This window comes from Cnephaeus nilssonii (genome assembly GCF_951640355.1).
Source record: "Cnephaeus nilssonii genome assembly, chromosome: 2".
Lineage (NCBI taxonomy): Eukaryota > Metazoa > Chordata > Mammalia > Chiroptera > Vespertilionidae > Cnephaeus > Cnephaeus nilssonii.
The window spans coordinates 25,885,067-25,905,978 of NC_137073.1; the positions used below are offsets into that span (position 1 = coordinate 25,885,067).

The 20,912-nt window shown below is 48.0% G+C and overlaps 1 protein-coding gene across 1 annotated transcript in view; it reads left to right on the plus strand.

Annotated features, from left to right (window-relative positions):
* Positions 1–20,912, plus strand: part of ABCC1 (ATP binding cassette subfamily C member 1 (ABCC1 blood group)) — a 151,146-nt gene that overhangs the window by 38,731 nt on the left and 91,503 nt on the right. Inside the window, exons 2-5 of the mRNA XM_079796250.1 lie at positions 1,830–2,006; positions 10,446–10,571; positions 15,251–15,388; positions 16,555–16,680. Coding sequence (XP_079652376.1) covers positions 1,830–2,006; positions 10,446–10,571; positions 15,251–15,388; positions 16,555–16,680 — 567 coding nt within the window. The remainder of the gene's footprint in view (positions 1–1,829; positions 2,007–10,445; positions 10,572–15,250; positions 15,389–16,554; positions 16,681–20,912) is intronic.

The window sequence follows — 20,912 nt, forward strand, 5'->3', positions numbered from 1 at the left end:
GTACACATAAGGAACTGGTGGACATTGAAATTGGGTCTCAAAAGAACTGTTGGTCCAGAAAGAAACTCACTACAGACTGATTCATTTGCCTGTCAGCATAACTATTATTGCTCGTCTCACATTCGGTTCTTATAAAGTATATTTCTAGTAACACATGATCTCACTCATCTAGGGGAAATGATGAACAACATAGACTGATGAACAAGAACAGACCCAGAAACAAGGAGGCATCGATCGGACTGTCGGGCCTCAGAGGGAGGGTAGGGGAGGGTGGGGGTAGGGGGGAGAGATCAACCAAAGGACTTGTGTGCATGCATACGAGCCTAACCAATGGTTAAGGACAACAGGGGGGTGGGGGCATGCGTGGGGAGGGGTGTGGGATGGGAATGGGGGGATGAGGACAAATATGTGACACCTTAATCAGTAAAGAAATTAAAAAAAAAAAAAAAAAGAGTAGCCAGAAATCCAAATTTTTATATGAAGTTTTCTGATTTGAAATGTTGGCAGTTAACCTAAATTTTTAAAAAAGTATGCTTAAAACAACAATAAGAATAAACCATCTGTGGGTCAAATTGGCCTGAGGGCCACCTGTTTCAGACCTCTAAGTTTATCTGATATAATCAAAGTAGAGATAGAAAATTGAGAACCCCAAATAAGGTAATAACTTTTCCCAGGGTTGTGTAACTGGTCAGTGGTCAGATGAGGATTTGAATTAAATTGTCCATTACTGATGACTGACAGTGCGTTGAAGTTTATTCTTGGGCAGATATACTTGATCTATATACATATATATCTATTTATCTATCTGGTATGTCTCTAACAACATATAGGTGGTTTCTTAAAAAAAAAATAAAAGTATTTACAACAAACTTGTTATTAAGGATGGATAGCTTAGTCATTAAGTGCAGGGACCCAGAACCAAATTGCCTGAGTTTGAATTCCGCTACAGATCTTACCAGCTGTGTGATATTAGACAAGTCATTGAACCTCTCTGTATCTCAGTTTTCCTATCTGAAAAAGGAGAGATAAAGTACTTATAGAATTAAAGGGAATAATACATATGATGTAACTTAAAATAGGGCCTCGCACAATTTAGGTGTTATAGATGATAATGATGATGAAAGTGATTGTGATAGTAATGATGGTAATGATAGTAATGATGGTAATGATAGTAATGATGGTAATGGTGAAGAAGATGATAATGGTGAGGGTGAGGAAGAAGATTAGAAAGTTCTCAATTCACAAGATGGTAAAGTAGGAATGATTCATATGACTAAAGGACTCCTCTGTTTACAGGGAAATACCCCTGCAAGATTCCTTTAAATGGATGTCTCCATCTTTGTACGATAATGGAATTTGCCAGAGTTCCTAGGAACCTGTCTGTTATGTGCATTGAGGCATACCTTTATTCCTGATCCCTTGTTTCATAGTCTTTCTGGCTACTGAACTCTCCAAGTTGCATATTCTGCCTGAAAGGGCTTCAGGCGCAGGTGTCTTGTTTGTTTTTCTTGAACTCCATGACAGCTGGTTTTTAAAAAAAGTACTTTTATTGATTTTTAGAGAGAGAGAGAGAGAGAGAAACATTGATGTGAGAGAGAAATAAAATATCGATCAACTGCCTCCTGCACACCCCACTACTGGGCATTGAGATTGCAACCTGGGCGTGTGTCCTTACTGGGAATCGAACCAGCAACCTTTCGGTGCACAGGACAACACCCAACCAACTGAGCCATACTGAGCCAGGGTGACAACGAGTTTCGAATTACACACAAGCCCCCATCACTCTTTGGCATATCCCATGGACCCTGTGCTTATGTTTGTTTCTACAGGACTGGAACATCACGTGGTACACCAGCAATCCCGACTTCACCAAGTGCTTTCAGAACACCGTCCTTGTGTGGGTGCCTTGTTTTTACCTCTGGGTCATCTTCCCCTTCTACTTCCTCTATCTTTCCCACCATGACCGGGGCTACATTCAGATGACACATCTCAACAAAGCCAAAACTGTAAGTCATCATGGGGAGAGGGGTGTTCCTGGGTGGGGAGTAGTGATTGGTGAAAACTAACATGTTTCTTCTACTTCATTGGCCCTGAGTTCCTTTTTCTAGAAGACAGAACAATGATGTGGTAGGTAAGGCTGGGGCCCTGCATTCAGACATGGGTTCACTTATCATCTCTGTCCCTTACGAGCTGTAGGACCTTGAGCACATTTCTTAATCTCCCTGAGGCTGCGCCACTGGGCCCCACAGAACACCTGCGACATTAGGCGACTCTACCAGGACTGGGAGATATAGAAGATCTACCTAACATATAGAAACAAACAGAGAGGCAGCCAATATGGTGAGACAAAGAAACATGTCCCAACAGAAAGAACAGGAGAAATCTTCAGAAAAAAAGAAGTGAAACTTGAAGGCAAGCAATCGGATACAGAGTTTAAAATAATGGTTATGTGGTTGCTCAGGGAACTTAGTGAGAACCTCAACAGCATTAAAAAGGACATAGAAACCATAAAAAAGAACCCGTCAGAAATGAAGAATACAATAACTGAAATGAAGAATACAGTAGAAGGAGTCAGCAGCAGATTTGATGAAAGAGATGATCAAATCAGTCATTTAGAAGACAAGGTAGCAGAAAACACCCAATCAGAACATCAAAAAGAAAAAGATTTCTGAATAACGAGGACAGTTTAAGGGTTCTCAGGGACAATATCAAGTATTGAAAAAAGAGCAAGGGATTGAGAACCTATTTAAGAAATAATGAAAATTCTTTCTTCACCTGGTGAAGGCAAAATACACTCAAGTCCAGAAGTGCAGAAAGTTCCACAAAGAGGCCCATATTAAGACACATCATAATTAAGATGGCAAAGATTAAAGACAAAGAATCTTAAAAGCAGCAAGAGAAAAGCAGTTAGTTACCTACAAGAGAGCTCCCATAAGACTGTCAGCTGATTTCTCAATAGAAACTTGGCAGGCCAGAAGGGATTGGCACAAAATATGCAAAGTGATGAAAAGCAAGGACCCAAAACCAAGATTACTCTACCCAGCAAAGCTATCATTTAGAATCAAAGGACAGATAAAGAGCTTCTCAGATGAAAAAAAAAGCAAAACCAGTATTATAAGAAATGTTAAAAGTTCTTCTTTAAGAAGAAGAAGAAAAAAGAAAGATAATAGGAGTAATAAATTGGCAATAAATATCTATCAACAATTACTTTAAATGCAAATGGATTAAATGCTTCAATCAAAAGACATACAGGGGCTAAGTGGATAATAAAACAAAACCCTTGCATATGCTGTCTACAGTAGACTCACTTCAGATCTAAAGACACCCACAAACTGAAAGTAAAGGGATAGAAAAAGAAGTTTCATGAAAATGGAAAAAGAAGCTGGAGTAGCAATAATTATACCAGACAAAATAGACTTTTAGAACAAAGGCTATAACAAGAGACAAAGAAGGACCCAGCAGTTCCACTTCAGGATATTTATCCAAAGAAACCCCAAACACTAAACCAAAAAGACATTTACATCCATATATGTGAATTTTTCTCTCTTCTCTGTGCCCAGCGCAGCTAGAAAGCAGTCCAGTTACTGAATAGGGGCTGCTGGGGATTAAGAAAATGAAAGAAAGAGACAGACACAGAGCTGGAAGGAAAATGCTGGGGCCAGCTAGGACCACTGTTATCTGATGGAGAGACAGGGACCCAGAGCCAATACAGCATGTTTATTTTATACAGCAAAAACCAGGAAGTTTTACTAAAGGTCAAGACAAAGGAGATTATGTGCATTCTTGGGTGGGCCCGAGTAGTATTCATTCCTGGTGCTTGGCTAGATTTAGATAACGAAACCCACCCCCTGGCACCTGGGCTGAAGGTCAAGCTGACAACACTCCTGCCTCTGGCAAGGCATGTTTCCAGGACGTGGCTTTGCCAATGCCACTGGATTCAGCTGACAATAATTAAAGAAATGCTCATGTGCCTTCCAGGCACGCTCTACAGTATGTTCATTGCAGCATTATTTACAACTAGAGGCCCGGTGCATGGATTCATGTACCTTGGTCTGGCCTGCGCCCTCTCGCAATCTGGGACCCCTCAGGGGATGTTGGAGACTTGGTTTCAGCCCAATACCCGAAGGCCAGGCCGAGGGACCCCATTTGTGCACCTGGCCTCTAGTATGCATATAAGATATTTGATTAATCTCTTCCCACTCTCCCCCCTCTCCCCTTCCCTCTGAGATTCATCAGTCTGTTCCATGTTTCCATGCCTGTGATTTCCGCTCCTGCATTGAGTATCTGCCCCCTTGTGGTCAGTGCACATCATAGCTACTGGCCGGTCGGCCGGTTGCTTAGGCTTTTATATATATAGATAGCCAATATATGGGAGCAATCAAAGTGTCGATCAACAGACAAATATATAAACAATATATAAATAGATATGTACAATGAAATATGATCCATCCATAAAAAAGAATGAAATCTTGCCAGCTGCAACAACATGAACATACTGTGCTGAGTGAAATAAGTCAGACAGAGAAAGACAAATGCCATATGATTTCACTTATATGTGGAATCTAAAAAACAAAAGCAGAATAGAAGCAGACTCATAGATACAGAGAACATTTTTTTACCTTTGCCAGATGGGAAGGGTGTTGAGGGCTGGGTCAAAAAGGTGAAGGGATTTAGAAGTACAAATTGGTAGTTACAGAATAGTTTTGGGGATGTAAAGTATAGCCTAGAGAATCTATACCAGGGGTCCTCAAACGTTTTAAACAGGAGGGCCGGACTATAGTTTAAAAAAAAAAACTATGAACAAATTCCTATGCACACTGCTAAGTCGGCTGCTAAGCAGGACAGGCAGCAGTGGCAAAAACACCTGGCGGGCTGGATAAATGTCCTCGGCGGGCCGCATGTGGCCCACGGGCCGTAGTTTGAGGACCCCTGATCTATACTAATAAAAGGGTAATATGCTAATTAGACTGTTCAACCTTCCGGATGTCTTTCTGGACAAAGCCATGGTGGCGGGTCTGAGACAGAGGCGGTTAGGAGCGATCAGGCCAGGAGGGTAGGTCAGTTGGGGACAAGCAGGTTGGCTGGGGAGGCAGTTGGAGGCAAGCAGTCTGGCAGTGGGGGGCAGTTGAGGGTGAGCAGGCCGGCAGAGGGGTCAGTTGGGTGCAAACAGAGGGGCAGGGGGGCAGTTGGGGATGAGCAGGCCGACAGTGGGGGGTAGTTGGGGGCTATCAGGCTGGCAGGGGGGGCAGTTGAGGGTGAGCAGGCCAATGGGGGGGCAGTTGGGGGCGAGCAGGCCAGCAGGAGGAGTCAGTGGGGGGTGAGCAGGCCAGCAGGGGGAGTCAGTGAGGAGGCGAGCAGGCCAGCAGAGGGGACAGTTGAGGACAAGCAGGCTGATGGGGGGGGGGGCGCAGTGGGGGATGACCAGACCTGCAGGGGAGGGCAGTTAGGGGTGACCAGGTCGGCAGGGGATGGCAGTTGGGGGCGAGCAGGCTGGCAGGGGGGTCAGTTGGGGGTGAGCAGGCCAGTAGGGGGGGACAGTTGGGGGCGACCAGGTTGGCAGGGGATGGCAGTTGGGGGGCGAGCAGGCCGGCAGGGGAGGGCAGTTGGGGGCCGTCAGGTCTTCAGGGGAGGGCAGTTAGGGGCGACCAGGCTGGCAGGGGAGGGCAGTTAGGGGGGAACCAGGCATGTAGGGGAGGGCAGTTGGGGGGGACCAGGCCAGCAGGGGAGGGCAGTTGGGGGCAAGATCAGGCCGGCAAGGGAGGGCAGTTAGGAGTGATCAGGCAGGCAGAGGCATTTGGGGGCAAGATCAGGCCGGCAGGGGAGAGCAGTTGGGGGTGAATCAGGCTGGCAGGGGAGGGCAGTTAGGGGTGATCAGGCAGGCAGGCAGGCAGAGGCAGTTAGGGGCGATCAGGCAGGCAGGCAGGTGGATGGTTAGGAGCCAGCAGTCCCAGATTGCGAGAGGAATGTCCAACCACCGGTTTAGGCCAGATCCCTGTGGGTCGGACATCCCCCAAGGGGTTCCCGATTGAAGAGGGTGCAGGCTGGGCTGAGGGACCCCCTCATGCATGAATTTTGTGCACCGGGCCACTAGTATCTACACTAAGAAAAGAGAAACATGCAAATTGACCATCCCCCTGCTACACCCACCAGCCAATCGGAGTGAGTATGCAAATTAACCCAACAAAGATGGCGGTTGATTTGCATACAAAGTCGCGGAGCGAGGACTGTAGACAGTGTAGAAGGAAGCCAAGCGCTGCAGAAGGGCGTGAAGCTGTGGAGAAGCAAGTGGGGTGGCGGAGACAGGAGGGAAGCAAGCGGGGCAGTGGAGACGGGAGCGGGCTTCGCTCCCTTCTCTGCTTCGCTCCGGCTGCAGGAAGCCCTATTCTTGCAGGAATCTTCCTGCAACGGGCCTCTAGTATTTAATAATATTGTAATAACTATGTATGGTATCAGATGGGTGCTAGATTTATCGGGGTGATTACTCATAAGTGATATAAATGCCTAATCACTGAGTGATTGTGTACCAGAAACTAATATAATATTGCATATTAACTGTAACTGAAAAATAAAAAATTAATTCAAAAATTATAACTGGAGGTATAGACTCCAGTTATAAAATTAGTAAGTCATGGGATATAATGTACAGCACACGAAATATAGTCAATAATATTGTAATAACTTTGTACAGTGACAGATGACTACCAGACATCGTAAGGTCTGTAAATGTAGAATCACTATGTCATACTCTTGAAACTAGTATACTAGTAATATATGTCCACCATGATTTAAAAAATAAAATAAGGCAAAAAAAAGAAGTTTTTATCCTGAGATAATTTCAAACTATAGCAAAGTTGCAAGAATGATACCAAGTACTCCCCCTAGCCCTGTATCCTCATTGCTCTTAGTCACTGATTTTTAACATTTTGTCATATTTGTTTTATCTTTCACTTTGTCTCTCTCCATATACATACATTATTTATTTTTTCCTGAATCATTTGAGAATAGGTAGCAGCCACCATGCCCCTTCACTCCTTAATTTTTCAAAATATCTTTTCTTGAAGCATGGTTATTCTCTTAATGTAACCACAGTATAATTACTAAATTCAGGAAATTTAACATGAACCCTTAAAAGAAAAATCCGTCTATCTTGCCATTTTGCCAATTGTCACAATACTATCCTTTTGAACATTTCCCCCCCAGTTCAGAATCCAGTCCTAGGTCATGTATTGCATTGAATCATGTTGTCTCTTTAGTTTTCTTTAATCTGGAAGATCTCGTCTCCTTTCTCTTTGTTTTATGGCATTGACATAATTGAAGAATGTGGGCCAGCTGTTTCATTTTCTTTTTAAATATAATAATCTTGCCTTAGTCTTTTTTTTAAATCTATTTTTATTGATTTCAGAGAAGAGATGAGAGAGAATCATTGATCGGCTGCCTCCTGCATACCCCCTACTGGGGATTAAGCCTGCAACCCGGGCATGTGCCCTGACCAGGAATCGAATGGTGACCTTCTGGTTCATAGCTTGACACTCAACCACTGAGCCACATTGGCCAGGAATGGGCCAGTTGTTTTATTTATTTAATTTTTTTATTTTTATTTTTTAAAAATACACCGAGTGGCCAGATTATTATGATCTCTGAACGCATAATAATCTGGTCACTCAGTGTATATCCTATATAATAAAAGGCTAATATGCAAATTTTCCCCTTGACCAGGAGTTTGACCAGCAGGCAGGCCACCAACTGCCCCACGTCCCCTCCCCCTGCTCCCCCTGGCCAGGCTGGCCGGACCCCACCCATGCACGAATTTATGCACTGGGCCTCTAATACACACACACACACACACACACACACACACTGCATTCAGAGATCATAATAATTTGGCCACTCAGTGTATATTTTTATTGATTTAAGAGAGGAAGGGAAAGGGGGAGAGAGAGAGATAGAAACATCAATGATGAGAGAGAATCATTGATCGGCTGTCTCCTGCATGGCCCCTACTGGGGATTGAGCCCACAACCTGAGAATGTCAATGTTCCCTTGACCGGAATTGAACCCAGGACCCTTCAGTCCGCAGGCCGATGCTCTATCCACTGAGCCAAACCGGCTAGGGGTGGGCAGTTATTTTAGAGTAAGCCCTCTACTTGGGCTTGTATAATGTTTCCTCAGGATTAGATTCAGGTGTCACCTGCCTGGCTGGAAAACTACCAGAGGGATGTCATGTCCTCCATCTGTTACATCTAGGTCTGCATGATAAACAGCTCAGTGATGGGGTTAGTTTTGTTTATTTGGTCAAAGTGTCATTTGGTTTCTCCAGTGCACAGTTACTATTTTTCCTCTTGCAAGAATAAGCCTTCTGAGGGGAAGAGACGTTAGCGCATGTATCTATCCTGCTCCTCATTCCACGTTTTCCTGTGGACTTAGATGCATCTCAGTAATTTTTTTGTGTGCGTGTTTTTTTGCAAGACCCATGCTTTATGAACACATTCTCACATGTCTGAATTTTTTTTTAAAAAAAATACGTTTTTATTGATTATTTAGAGAGAGAGGAAAGGAGAGGGAGAGAAAGAGAAAGATTGATAGGCTGCCTCCTGCACACATCCTGACCGGGGATCGAACTGGCGACCTTTCAGTACATGGGACGGTGCTCAACCAATGGAGCCACCCAGGCTAGGGCTCTGAATTTGATACACAAGATTATTCATTTTACAGTTTCTGAAATCAACTGTTCAAAAGGTAAATTCTGACACCATGGTTGACGTAGCAAAGGAATATATCAAAACAAAGAAAAACTTCATCCAAATACTGACATTTAAAAGACACATTTGTAAAATATGCTACTTATTAAGCATACTTGAACAAAGTATATGTGGAATGAATTCCATTCATTATGGAGTTAGTTTGTGCTAAACACTTACTGACACTAGAGGAAACGCCTGGCATCTGAGCACTTGTTTTCAAGAGTTCCCAGTCTGTGCTAAAAAATGAAACATGACAAATAATTTCTGTGGCACTAATTTGAACCTCATAAGTGGAAGGGCTAGTATGTAGGGCAAATTACTTCAGAGTCAGAAAGGCTGGCGCCTGCGACTTACTGTGGCTTTGCCATTGCCTGAGTATCATCAGGGATGCAATAAGAGGCTCAAGAGGTCATTTAAATTTTATAATTACACTTCTCAGAAATATTTTAAAGCTACATTACCCAAGACTCATTTCCATAAACCCTTGGTAAACAGGAAAACTTTAATGATTTTACTGACGCTGTCTGTCCTTTGCTTATATTGCCATTTAAACCTGTCTCATTCATACTGCACTTCAAACCTATCTCAAGATGCAGTCTGTTTCCCTAACCTGAGCTAGATCTAATGTCTTCCTCTTCCTCTGGGAGCAGTTTGTACTTCTATTTGCCTTTAAAATGTGAGTCAGATCTTGTCCTTGCCTTGTTCAAAAACCTGCTGGTAAGGCCTCCCCACAGGGAATAAGACCCAGAAGTCCTCACAGCTCCTCTGCAGCCATCTCCTGCGATGCCCATTGCTCCTTCCACAGGAGGCATAACCCACTGATCATGTTCCCAAACCAGGCACTTGCTGTTCTCTCCGCCTGACTTGTTCTTTCCCTTAATTGTTCAATATTGTCTCTTCACTCAGATGTCACCTGATCTGAGAGGTCTTCCCTCATTTTGGTTTTTCCTCATATCACTTACTACTTTCTGGCTTTATAATATGTATTTTTCAGCCCTAACTGGTTTGGCTCAGGGGCTAGAGTGTCGGCCTGTGGACTAAAGGGTCCCAGGTTCAATTCCGGTCAAGGGCATGTACCTTGGTTGCGGACACATCCCCAGTAGGGGGCGTGCAGCAGGCAGCTGATCAATGTTTCTTTCTCATCGATGTTTCTAGCTCTCTATCCCTCTCCCTTCCTCTCTGCAAAAAATCAATAAAATATATTTTTAAAAATATGTATTTTTCAGTTTGTTTCTTACTTGTTTCCATTCCATTAGAATCTCAGCTCCATGAAGGCAGGCACTTGTGTCTCTTTTGTTCACTTTTGGATCCTTGGCACCTTGGAAAGTATGTGGCCCATTGCAAGCCCCCAATAAATTTTGATTGGATGAATGGTTATTGTGAGAGAGGCCTTATGCAAGCTGTTGGCGTTGCTGATATCGGTAACTTTTAGACTGAGATCTTGAGTTTTCAATTGCTGAGGCGAATAGTCACCAGAGAGATTAAGTCCTGCCAGGGGCGCCGGAGGGGATAGTACACTGGTCACAGAGCAGCATGGGAGGGCCCAGACGGTGGCTCACACTACTTGGCACTTGTGTGTGTTCCAGAGGGTGTGTGCGGTGTTCAAGGACTGTAGCTGATGGTGTAGGAGTTGGCTGGTCCCCCGGAGGCTGAGCTGGGAAGTTCCAGTACTGTCCGTAGTAAGACTGTTTTCTTCTCTTCCAGGCCTTGGGGTTTTTGCTGTGGATTGTCTGCTGGGCAGACCTCTTCTACTCTTTCTGGGAAAGAAATTGGGGCAACTTCCCGGCCCCGGTGTTTCTGGTCAGCCCAACCCTCTTGGGCATCACCATGGTAAGTAGGAGCTGGCTGTCCGCCAGGCAGTATGGAGATCAAAAGCAGTGGCCAGCATTTAAAAATGAGAAGATCTCACAGTAAAAATCCAGAAATCTGGCTTCTCCCAAAAAACTCAGAGGCCCGGCAGCACTAGACTCGTAGTCTTCTGGGGCAGCAGTCGGCTGGCGCTGAGAGGTGACTGCCGTCTTTCAGTGGGGCAAGCGTGGCCCGGTTTGTCACCCCACTCCCCCACCCCCGTGCCATCTGCCCTCCCTGCGCCTGAGGCTGAGTGCAGGTGCCGTCCTGCGCTGCATTGCTGTCCTCTCTTCGTGCCCTGGCCAGCTCATCACTTACAGCAGGTGCCTGGGGCCTAATGGTCTCTTGAGCTTTTAGGCTCTGGCACAAGGAGTGGATGCCAAGTTGAATGAGAGACCACCCTGCCCCATGTGGGTCCCTCGTTCAGTGGGAGATGCAAACGGGAACTGCTGTGTCACTGCTTTATTATATCTAATTCTCAGAACAACCCTGTGAGATAGGCCCTGCTAAAGGCCACACAGCCAATACGTGGTCAAGCAAGGGGTGGTCACTCAGAGGCCATGCTTTTAGTCCTTGCATTCCACCATGACATGCTCTGAATGAAGGCCATTCCTGCAAGGTACCATGTCCCTTGGGTCCTCTGAGAAGCTGGAAAGTCCTTGGCAAGCATGGCCCTTGAGTGTTGTAGAGTGAGGAGGGAGCAAGTTTGGGGCAGGATGTTTTGAGCAGAGAGAACAGTATGTCCAAGGGAGGGTTGGAGGCCAAAAGGGAGCATAAGGAGGAGGACGATGAGCCTTTCTTGAAGCAAGAAGGTCGAGTGGGGGTTCTGGAGGGTAGACCAGGGGTGGGGAATGTCTGGTCCAGGGCCATGTAAGACCCGTGAAATCATTTGGTCTGGCCCTACCAAGGCAACTGCCGGCGGGACTCAAAATTCAATAAATCTAGGAGCTTTTTTCATAGCCACAGAAATTTACATTAAGTGAATTATATTAAGCAAATGATGTTACACATATCCAAATGGCTCTTGGCAGAAAAAAGGTTCCCCACCCCTGTGGTAGACAGTGGATGCGACAGAAGAAGGGTCAAGAAAGGCAAGTTGGAGCCAAGTTGTGAAGGGCCAGGAATCTTTATAGCACAGGTTAACAGTGTGTGCTCTGCCCCAGGCACTGCCCTAATCCCTTTGCATAATAATTCATTTCAGTATGTGGGCTCATTAGTCCCATTTTGTAGATGAGCAAGTTGAGGCACAGATAAGAGAACTGGCCCAAGGTCACAGCCGGTAAGCTGCAGAGCCGGCTTCACAGGCAGGCTGTCTGGCTCCTGTGTGTTGGTGGGGCTCTTTGCTAATACCTGGCGCTTGTGCAGAGCTTTGCTATCCTTTGTGCCCCCAGAGCCTGGCACTGTGCTTGCTATGCAGTAAGCACTCCACAAACATATTGAGTGAATGGGGAAATGAAGGACTTGGTTTTGCTGGCCTGGAGGTCTTGACCTCTATCTACATTTTGGCAAAGGAGAGTCAAGGTGGACTAGTTTGGGCTGGGGTAACTCATATTCCCTTAACTTTCCCTGCTCCTGGTCTTTTGATTCTTCATCCAGACCTTTGTCTGTGATACTGGGCACACAGGTATTATGGGGTGAGGGCCACCGGGCTTTGTACCCCCCGGGGCTCTGAGCTGGGCTGGCCAAGAGGTGAACTGGCCTGTGAAATGCTCAGTCTCTCTCAGGGCTCCAGGAGTGAAGGACCAGCCCTGCTCTTCCTGCTGCAGGAACATTCTCCCGACATGCCCGGGGACCGGAATATGCAGGCACTCGGAGAATGGGATGCGAGGCAGTCAGCAAATATTTTCTATTTCTAATATGGGCCAGGAGTTGAAGTTAAAACCGACGCAGATCCTGTTGTCATGGAGTGTACAGTCCAGCTGAGCAAATGAACATTCAGCAAATGATTCCCTAAAAAAGCACAAAATACTTACCTGTGTGCAGATTGCTGTGAGAGTGAAGTTAGGTGAACTGGTTTGGTCTGGAGGGTAGGGAGGAAGGGATGACAGAGCTGAGGCCCAAAGGATGAGCAGGATGTCAAAAAGTTGAAGGGGCCATGGGCAGAGGAACACCATTGGCGAGAATAGCACATGCAGAAGTCCTGGGTTCGGAGGGAGAAATGGAGAGTTGGCCTGTGTGGCTGGGGTGGAGAGGTTGAGGAAGAGGAAAGAAGAGAGCTGGGATGGCAGAGGCCTGACCTTGAGCTTCAGGATAAGTGGGTTTTGTTTTTCACTCCCAATGTTGGGTTTTAAACCTTTTGTGCCATGGACCCCTTTCTCCTTTGCCAGTCTACTCTCCTTCTCAGAATAATGTTCTTAAAAACATAGGATTACAAAGGAAACCAATCACACCCATGTGTATATATGTGAAGATTCTGTGCTGTACGTTATATTTTTAGTTGGGGTTAATTGATAAACATATGCTGTCTTGTGACTGCCACTTGCACAATATAGACAGCAGTCCATCACCCCAAATGCTCTCTCGTGCTGCTCCTCTGCAGCCAGCCTCTGCCTCGCCCCTTTCCCGGGAAACACTCACATGGTGTCTGTCCCCGTCGCTTTGCCTCTTCTGGAAGGTCCTGTGAGTGAACCATGTAGGCTGGAGCAGTTTGAGACTGATGTCATAGCACCAACGGTTCAACCGTGTTGAGTGTATCCAAAGATTTTTTTTTTTTGGAATTGCTGAATGTATTGGATTGTATGGTCCCCCCTCCCCATCCCTGTTTTTTTTTTTTTTTAAATACATGTTTATTGATTTCAGAGAGGAAGGAGAAGGAGAGGGAGAGAAAGATCAATGAAAAGAGAGAATCATCGATCGGCTGCCTCCTGCACACCTCCTACTTGGGATCGAGCCTGCAACCCCGGTATGTGTCCTGACTGGGAATCGAACCATGACCTCCAGGTTCATAGGTCGATGCTCAACCACAGAGCCACACCAGCCAGGAACCACCCATTTTTTATCCATTCGTTAGTTGCAGGGGATTTGGACTGGGAAACCAATTGTATTTAAATACCGTTATCAAAAGATTAAAAAAAAACACAATGTAAAAAATCTATGTGTTTATTAATGTATTTCACACCAAGATCTAGCAGCAGGTGATGCTCCTTTACTTCCAAATAGCAATAGTTGGGACTTCAGCTGTGTATTTTCAGATATGATGTCTAATTCTGACAGAGTCCCGGGCACTGCTGCTGTGGTTTATTGCCTCCACTTATTATTGGTGATGCTGATGTGGGAAGACGAAGCTGTAATTGTTTCCCATCCAAGTTCACGGACTCCCAGGTTCTATCCACAACCTGTCCTTGGAACCCAGGTTAAACCTCAGGTCTGGAAGACAGAGGTTTTCAGCAAGGATGTGATATGCCTGGCTTTGCACATTGAAAAGCTGACTGTTGCCTCCAAGTGGAGAATGGATTGTTGGGCAGAAGCTGGGAGAGCAATGGGGATGAGAGCATGGGGGGTGGGCACTGGGGTCACCTGGCAAGAGGGGATGGAGGCTGGGATCAGAGTGAGCAGCGGGTAAACTGAGGACTGGCCTTAGTGCCAGGGCCAGTGTGTGTTTTTGATGGATTAGAAGTGGGGAGTGAAGGAGATGGGGGAACTGAGGAGGTCAGACGGACAGACCTGTCTCTGGTTCCAGCAGCTGGGTTATGTGGAGAGGTGCTGTGGGTGACCTACATACAGCTCCTTAGGGTGGGTGACCATGACTGGTCTTGGGGATCTGCCTCAAGGGGGTGACTCTGCCCTTCTGGGAGAGAGCCGTGAGTTTCCTTTTTGCAAGGAAAAGCAATTTTATTTAGTTTTTCTCCCCAATCGTTAAGTCACATGTAAAATGGAAGCAGTAGCACCAGGTATCAGGAATGAAGTAAAAATCCCAGTTCCCCATCACCATGGTTCTGATAAAATCTCTGAAGATGAGATGTGTGACTGTGGACAGATGAAGTAACCTCGTTTCCCCGAATGCAAACTGAGGCTCCGGCTCTCGGGGAGGCTGGGGGGCAGCGAGTTAGTGCATGTGGATGCTTCCTATGAGGCAAGATGGCAGGTGCTCCATAAAGAACAGCCACGCCTGTCCCCTAAGGAGGAGTCGAACACAGGTCTTTCCCGTTCTAAATCGGGTGGGCCCGCTGCTTGCTTTTGTTGGCACGCAGCCATGCCCATTCATTCATGTATCGTCTAGGGCTGGTGTCACACTGCAATAGCAATATTGAGTAGTTGTGACAGAAACTATGGCCCACAAAGCCTAAAATATTTACTATCTGGTCTCTTAAAAAAAGGTGCCCTTTTCTGTTCTATAGTGAACTCCCCCTCCTATTCCAGATCTAAACATGACCTCACTAAATTCCCACAGCCATCGAGGTAGGTGCTGTTATCAACTCCACTTTGCAGAATAGGTGGTGGAGGCTCAGAGAGGTTTGGTAACTTGCTCAGGGTCACCCAGCAGGGTCAGAGCAGAGCTGGTACTGGAGCCAAGTCCTCCCCCAGGCTGTTCTTGTACCACTGGCCTCACTTGAGGCCTAACGTCTGCCAGGTCCCTGGACTCTGGGGGCCTTGAGGACCACAGCAGCTTTGGGGCCCTGGCCTTCTCCTGACGGCTTCTGTTGTGTGCTTCTCTCTTCTAGCTGCTTGCTACCTTTTTAATTCAGCTCGAGAGAAGGAAGGGAATCCAGTCCTCAGGGATCATGCTCACATTCTGGCTTATAGCCCTACTATGTGCCCTTGTCATCTTGAGATCCAAAATCATGACTGCCTTAAAAGAGGTAAGTGTGGCCTCACTCCGCATCTTCCTGGGTGGCCCCTGGGAGAGATGCCTGTTCCTTTTGGATGGTGTGGAAAGCACGGGTGGCCACGGGAACCAGGAGATGGGCACCACATGGGCCCGGCTTCTTCCCTAGGGATTTCCATACCGCATCCAACCTTTGTTCTAGAACCTTCTTTCCTCACGGCCCCACTTGTCTGTGTAGCTCCGAGTAGCCCATGTGGGTCCTCCAGGGGCAGGAGCCTCAGCTGTTGCACACCACCCTGTGAGCCTCCGTCAGCAGCAAACAGATGTCTTCAGTCTGGAAGGGAGCCGAGCAGGGAGCGGTGTTTGCAGAGTGGCCGCACCCCCAGGGGACCCCCGATTGTCCCCAGGTTACCTTGGTGTCATCAGCCGCTGGTCTGGCTGAGAAGTGGTTCATGTTGGCTGCCATATGGCGCTCCTGGGATTCTGAAGAGTCTGCGCTTTCAGACTCTCCTGTTGTTCCCTGCCATCTCTGAGCTAATCAGGAACTGGTGTCAGGCAAAGGAAGGGAAAGAAACGGGACATTTATTGAGCACCTGCAGTGTACAGTACCCTATCTTTAATAGTGATGGCAGCTGAGTTTGTATTTGCAAAGTGTCAGGGGGAGGGCGAAGTTCTTCCCATGAATAATCTTACTGACTTCTCACAATTCCTCTGCCGGGTTTCTCGGCCTCAGCACTAGTTGACAGGTGGGCCAGAGACGTCTCTGTGGTGGAGGGCTGTCCCGTACTCTGTCAGATGTTAGGGGCCTCCCTGGCTTCCTCTCACTGGGTGCCAGCTGCACCTCCCAAGTGTGACAAACAGAAATGTCTCCACACACTGCCGAGTGTGCCCTGGGAGGTAAAATCACCCCCGGTTGAGGACCACAGGTCTGTTTATAGATGGGGAAACTGAGGCACAGGGAGGTGTAGGTAAGCTGACAAAGTCCCACAGCCAGTGTGAGCAGAGATAGGACCTGAATGTGGGTCTGCTTCACTCCCAAGGCCAGGCCCCCTCCCACCATGGGGGTTGCCCTCCCCGGGTGGTACGGACCACACACTGGTGGAACGGCCTCTCTTGTGTTAATGTGCAGGGGAGGGGGGAAGGGGTGGGCAAGCTACTTCCAGAAAGTGATTGTCTCCCTCCTCCTCCCCTCACGTTTAGGATGCCAACGTCGATGTGTTTCGGGATGTCACGTTCTACATTTACTTCTCCCTCGTGCTGATTCAGCTCGTGCTGTCCTGTTTCTCAGACCGCTCGCCCCTGTTCTCAGAAACCATCAACGACCCTGTAAGTGCGATCACGAATTGTTGGAGAAACATTGCACAAGGGGGCTAATGTTGATTGGACACTTGTTCTGAGCCGGGATCATCCATCTGGGATCTCATTCCATCTTCCCCAAATGCCTGGAGATGGGTTATATTGTCCTCCCACTTGACATGGCAAAGCGGAGCCATGGGCGGGGTGGGAGAGCCTGAGGAGGGAATCTGATTCCTAGTGTAAATTGCTGTGTCTTGCAGGCCTGTCGGTTTCCTCATTTGGTTGGCATAGTGATTTTAGGACCTGTGAGCAAACATTTAAAAATCGGGAAGTTCCACATAAATTCTCATGTCCAAGCTTTCTACAAAAAATGAGAAGTTCAGGCAGCGTCAGGGCCAGTGCACATGGCAGCAGCTGGCCAGAGCTGGGGGGTGCCTTAGTTTACCGCAGTCCCCACCACTCCCTATTGCATGGTACAGTCTTGCTTCTTTCATCTAGGTACGTGCCTGGCCCCTGAGGGATTTGAGTTTGAGACCCTTGGTCTGTCCTGTCAGTTTGAGGGAAATTCTATGTGTGCAGAAAGAAATCTTTGGGCAGGTGGAGATGGCCACTCTTCCTGCTGGGGGAATACAGGGAACATAGTAATTTGTCACCCTTGCCTCTTCTTTCTCCCTCCCCTCCTTCCCTCCTCCTCCTTGTCTTTCTTGCCCCGCCCCCCTTCTTTTCTCCTTCCCTGTCTTCCTTCTACCATTCTAGCCATTGCTGAATGCCAGGCCCTGATCTGGGCACAGGGCTGTAGCAGTGAATAAAGCAGAGATCTTGTCCACGTGAGGCTTAGCTTGTCATGGATGGGGACAAACAGTAACCCAGGACCCACATGTCTGGCAGGTGGTGGTAAATGCTAAGTAGAAGAAAACAGGGAAAGGAAATAGAGATGATGGTTGGGGGCCATGTGCAGTTTTTGGTGAGCGATCACAGAAGGTCTGCCCCAGGAAATCACACTGGAGCAGAGACCTAAAGAAGCGAAGGAGCCAACCTAGCAAATTCTCAGAGAAAGAGCATTCCAGGCAGAGTGTGGCAAGTGCAAAGGCCCTGGGGCAGGAGGTGCTGTGCAATGTTGAGGGAACAGCAGGAGAGGCCAGCGTGGCTGGCGCAACAGAGGCAGGCGAGGGCTGAGGGTGGCATTTGAGAGGTAGGCCAGATGAGCTGTGTCGATTTTATTCTGAGAGGGACAGGAAGCCTTTGGAGCGTTTATTTGATGCTTTGTTCGTGGCTAGTCAGTTGTTAATGGGTGAAACTGCAGCAGGAGCAGTTTTCAGCTGCTGTACTAGTAGATCTGTTGGGTGTGGCCTAAACCTCAGCAAAAGGCTGAGGCTGCCTTTGTCAGCAATGAAGGGACTTGTGGGGCAGCAGCATGAAGAGGAGGCTGAAACCTGTGTCCTGAAGGCCCCATTCTTGGATTTCCCTGCTCAAGGAGGAACTGAGTTGGAGAAATTAACAGATTGTGTGTGTATGCAAATGTGTTTGTGTGCGTGTATGGGTTTGTATATATGTATGTGTATGTGTGTGCATGTTTATATATGTGTGTATATTTGCATTTTTATGTTCATGTTTTGTATGTAGATTTATGTTGGAGTGTTTGTGTGTATGGATGTGTTAGTATGTTCTTATACATGTGTGTTTGCATGTGTGAAAGGTTCACGAAGGCAGCAATCATGCCTGTAGCACCCATTGGATCCTGGCCCACGCCTGGCACCAAGGAGGGCTCAGATGTCTGTGGCGATTGTGTCTGCTGGTCCTCAGAGTTTGTGTGTGTATGTGGATGTATGTGGATGTGGATGTATGGCAGTGGAGTGTCCCATCTGGAAACATTTATTACTTGTCAGGCTGCTCTGTGGAGCTGAGAATCGCACCAATCAAGCCACACCCCCTAGGTTGCTGCAGACCTTGGTTTCCTCCGGGGGGTGACTGAGTCCAGGTTTTCCTGGGCGTGTGCAGGGAGGTGGCTCAGAGAGCTGATGTCCTTCTCCCATTGTGTTCCGTGTTCCCAGCAGCCTGACTTGCCACCTGGGCCCGCTTGCATGTTCAGCTCCAGCAGCTGGAGGCTGGGCTGTGGGGCGCCGGGACACCCCGACTCTTCTCCCCCGTCATTGTTTATCTGTGTTAGGAATCGAAGTTCGGAGAAGTGGGCTGTTAGACCCTAACTTACCCCTAAATCTGATGGCCGAGGCAGCCTGTGCTGGGCAGACCCTGGGCTGTCATCCCACCTGGGTCCCTTCATCCCTTGCGCAGACATTTATTAGGCATGCGCTATACATGTGCTTAGTTCTGGGGCCACAGCAGTGTGTGAAATAGATGTGGTTCATGCCCTGCTGGTTACCTGTTATTCCATCACACCCGACCTGTCTTCAGTTTATTATGTCTCACAGTCGTGGGTGTTGGCCGGGCTTGGCTTAGTGGGTCTTACTTGGGGACTCTCCAAGTTGGATGGTTGTAGGGGCTCGAGTTTGACTTCCTCTCTCACTTGTCTGGTGGTGAACTCGGTTCCCGGCTGGAGCTCCGGCCGGGCGTGGCTGCTCCATGTGGTCTCCCTAGCGGCCGGGGCTCCCTAGCGTGGTAGCTGTGCGTGTTCCAAGAGAGGGAGCCAGGCAGAAGCTGCGTCACCTTTTATGATCCAGTCCCAGAGTCGCACAGTGTCACTGCTGCCCTCCTCTCTCTCTTCATTTATCTTTATCGTTGAAAGTATTACAGATGCCCCTTTTCTTCCCCCATTGACCCCTCCTCCCCACTCCCTCCCCTCCCCAAGCCTTCACCCCACTGTCCTATTCTCTTTATTGACGCAATCACAGAAGTCTGCCTGGCAGCAAGGTGGGGGTACACAGACCCACCTCTAGACGGGGGAGTGGCCATGTCTCACTGTGAGACAGCTGGTGGCATGGCAGGTACTGTCTGGCCATCTTTGGAGAAGAGTGTCTGCCGCATGCCCTCAGGAAGCTTCTGGTCTCTTGGAAAGCGGAAGACAAAGGACTATGGAAACAATTGAGATGAAGGCGGAGAAGCAGGTCACGTGACTTTAGATTGGGAACTTTTCTCTTAGGGGCTGTCGCCCCTCCTTGCTGGACCTCAGTGTCCTCACTTGAAAAGGGGTCGAGGCTCCACCTGATTGATACTCACCTCACCCTCCTCCCCGCCCGGGATGTGAGAAGCGGGGACACAGTCAGGTACCTTCTGTGCCTATCTCCCTGTCTCCCTCAGAGCTGGTGCCAGCGGACCTGAAGGATGGGAGAGGCCACCCCCTGCCTCTCTCCTGTGCCTCTAGCAGCAGTTCCTGTCGCCTGTCCTCAGAGAGGGCAGTCAGCCGCGCCCTGAGGCGGCCAGGGCCAGGCGAGGCCTGGGTGGGAGCTGGCGGCACTCGGCTTCCCCAGGCGCCCTTGCTGAGTCACCCCGCCGGCCGGCCCCTCGCGTGACTCAGATGTCTATTCTGGCCCTGGTCTCCTGCCAGGGCTGCTCCTGTCCTCCAGGCGGCTGAGCACGGCGGACCAGGCTCCTGCTTGTCCCCGGCCTCTGTTCCTTTTGTCTGGCTGGTTCCTTTTATGAGGCTGCTGCTTAGGGTTGGGGGGGGGGGGGGTAGGGTTCCATTTGCAGTTGGGGACATCGTGGTCAAACGTGGTCCTGTGGCAGACCCTCGCTTCTCAGAGTGGCATCCTCGGACCAGCAGCATTGGCGTCCCAGGTGCTCATTGGAAATGCAGCGTCTCAGGCCTCCTGAGCCCGGCTGACTTAGCCTCATTTAACAAGATCCCGGGGGCACGGTTGAATGCACTGGTGCACCTTAGCTAAGAACCTCTCAGCTCATTTTACTGTGAACATTTCACACGTACAGCGGAGTTGAAAGACTCGCACAGGGAGAACTCCTCTAACCACCAACTAGAATCCACAGTTAACATTTTGCTAAACTTGTTTTATCACGTAGCTATCCAGCCAGCCAGTCAACCCATTCATTTATTTTTGATATCTGAAACTTCCTTTGAAATACATTAGTATTCTTCACCCAAACACTCCACCGTGCACGTCACCAGCTAGAGTTCCCTATCTGTGTATAGCTTTTTTTCCTTCAAGTAGAATTTACGTACTGTGACATTGCTGAGTCTTATTACCAATCAGTGAGTTTTTGATAAATGAATAACTGAAGCCTCTCTTAAGATACAGAACATTACCTGGACTCCAGGAAGTTCCCTCCTGCCCCTCCAAGGCTTGTCTCTA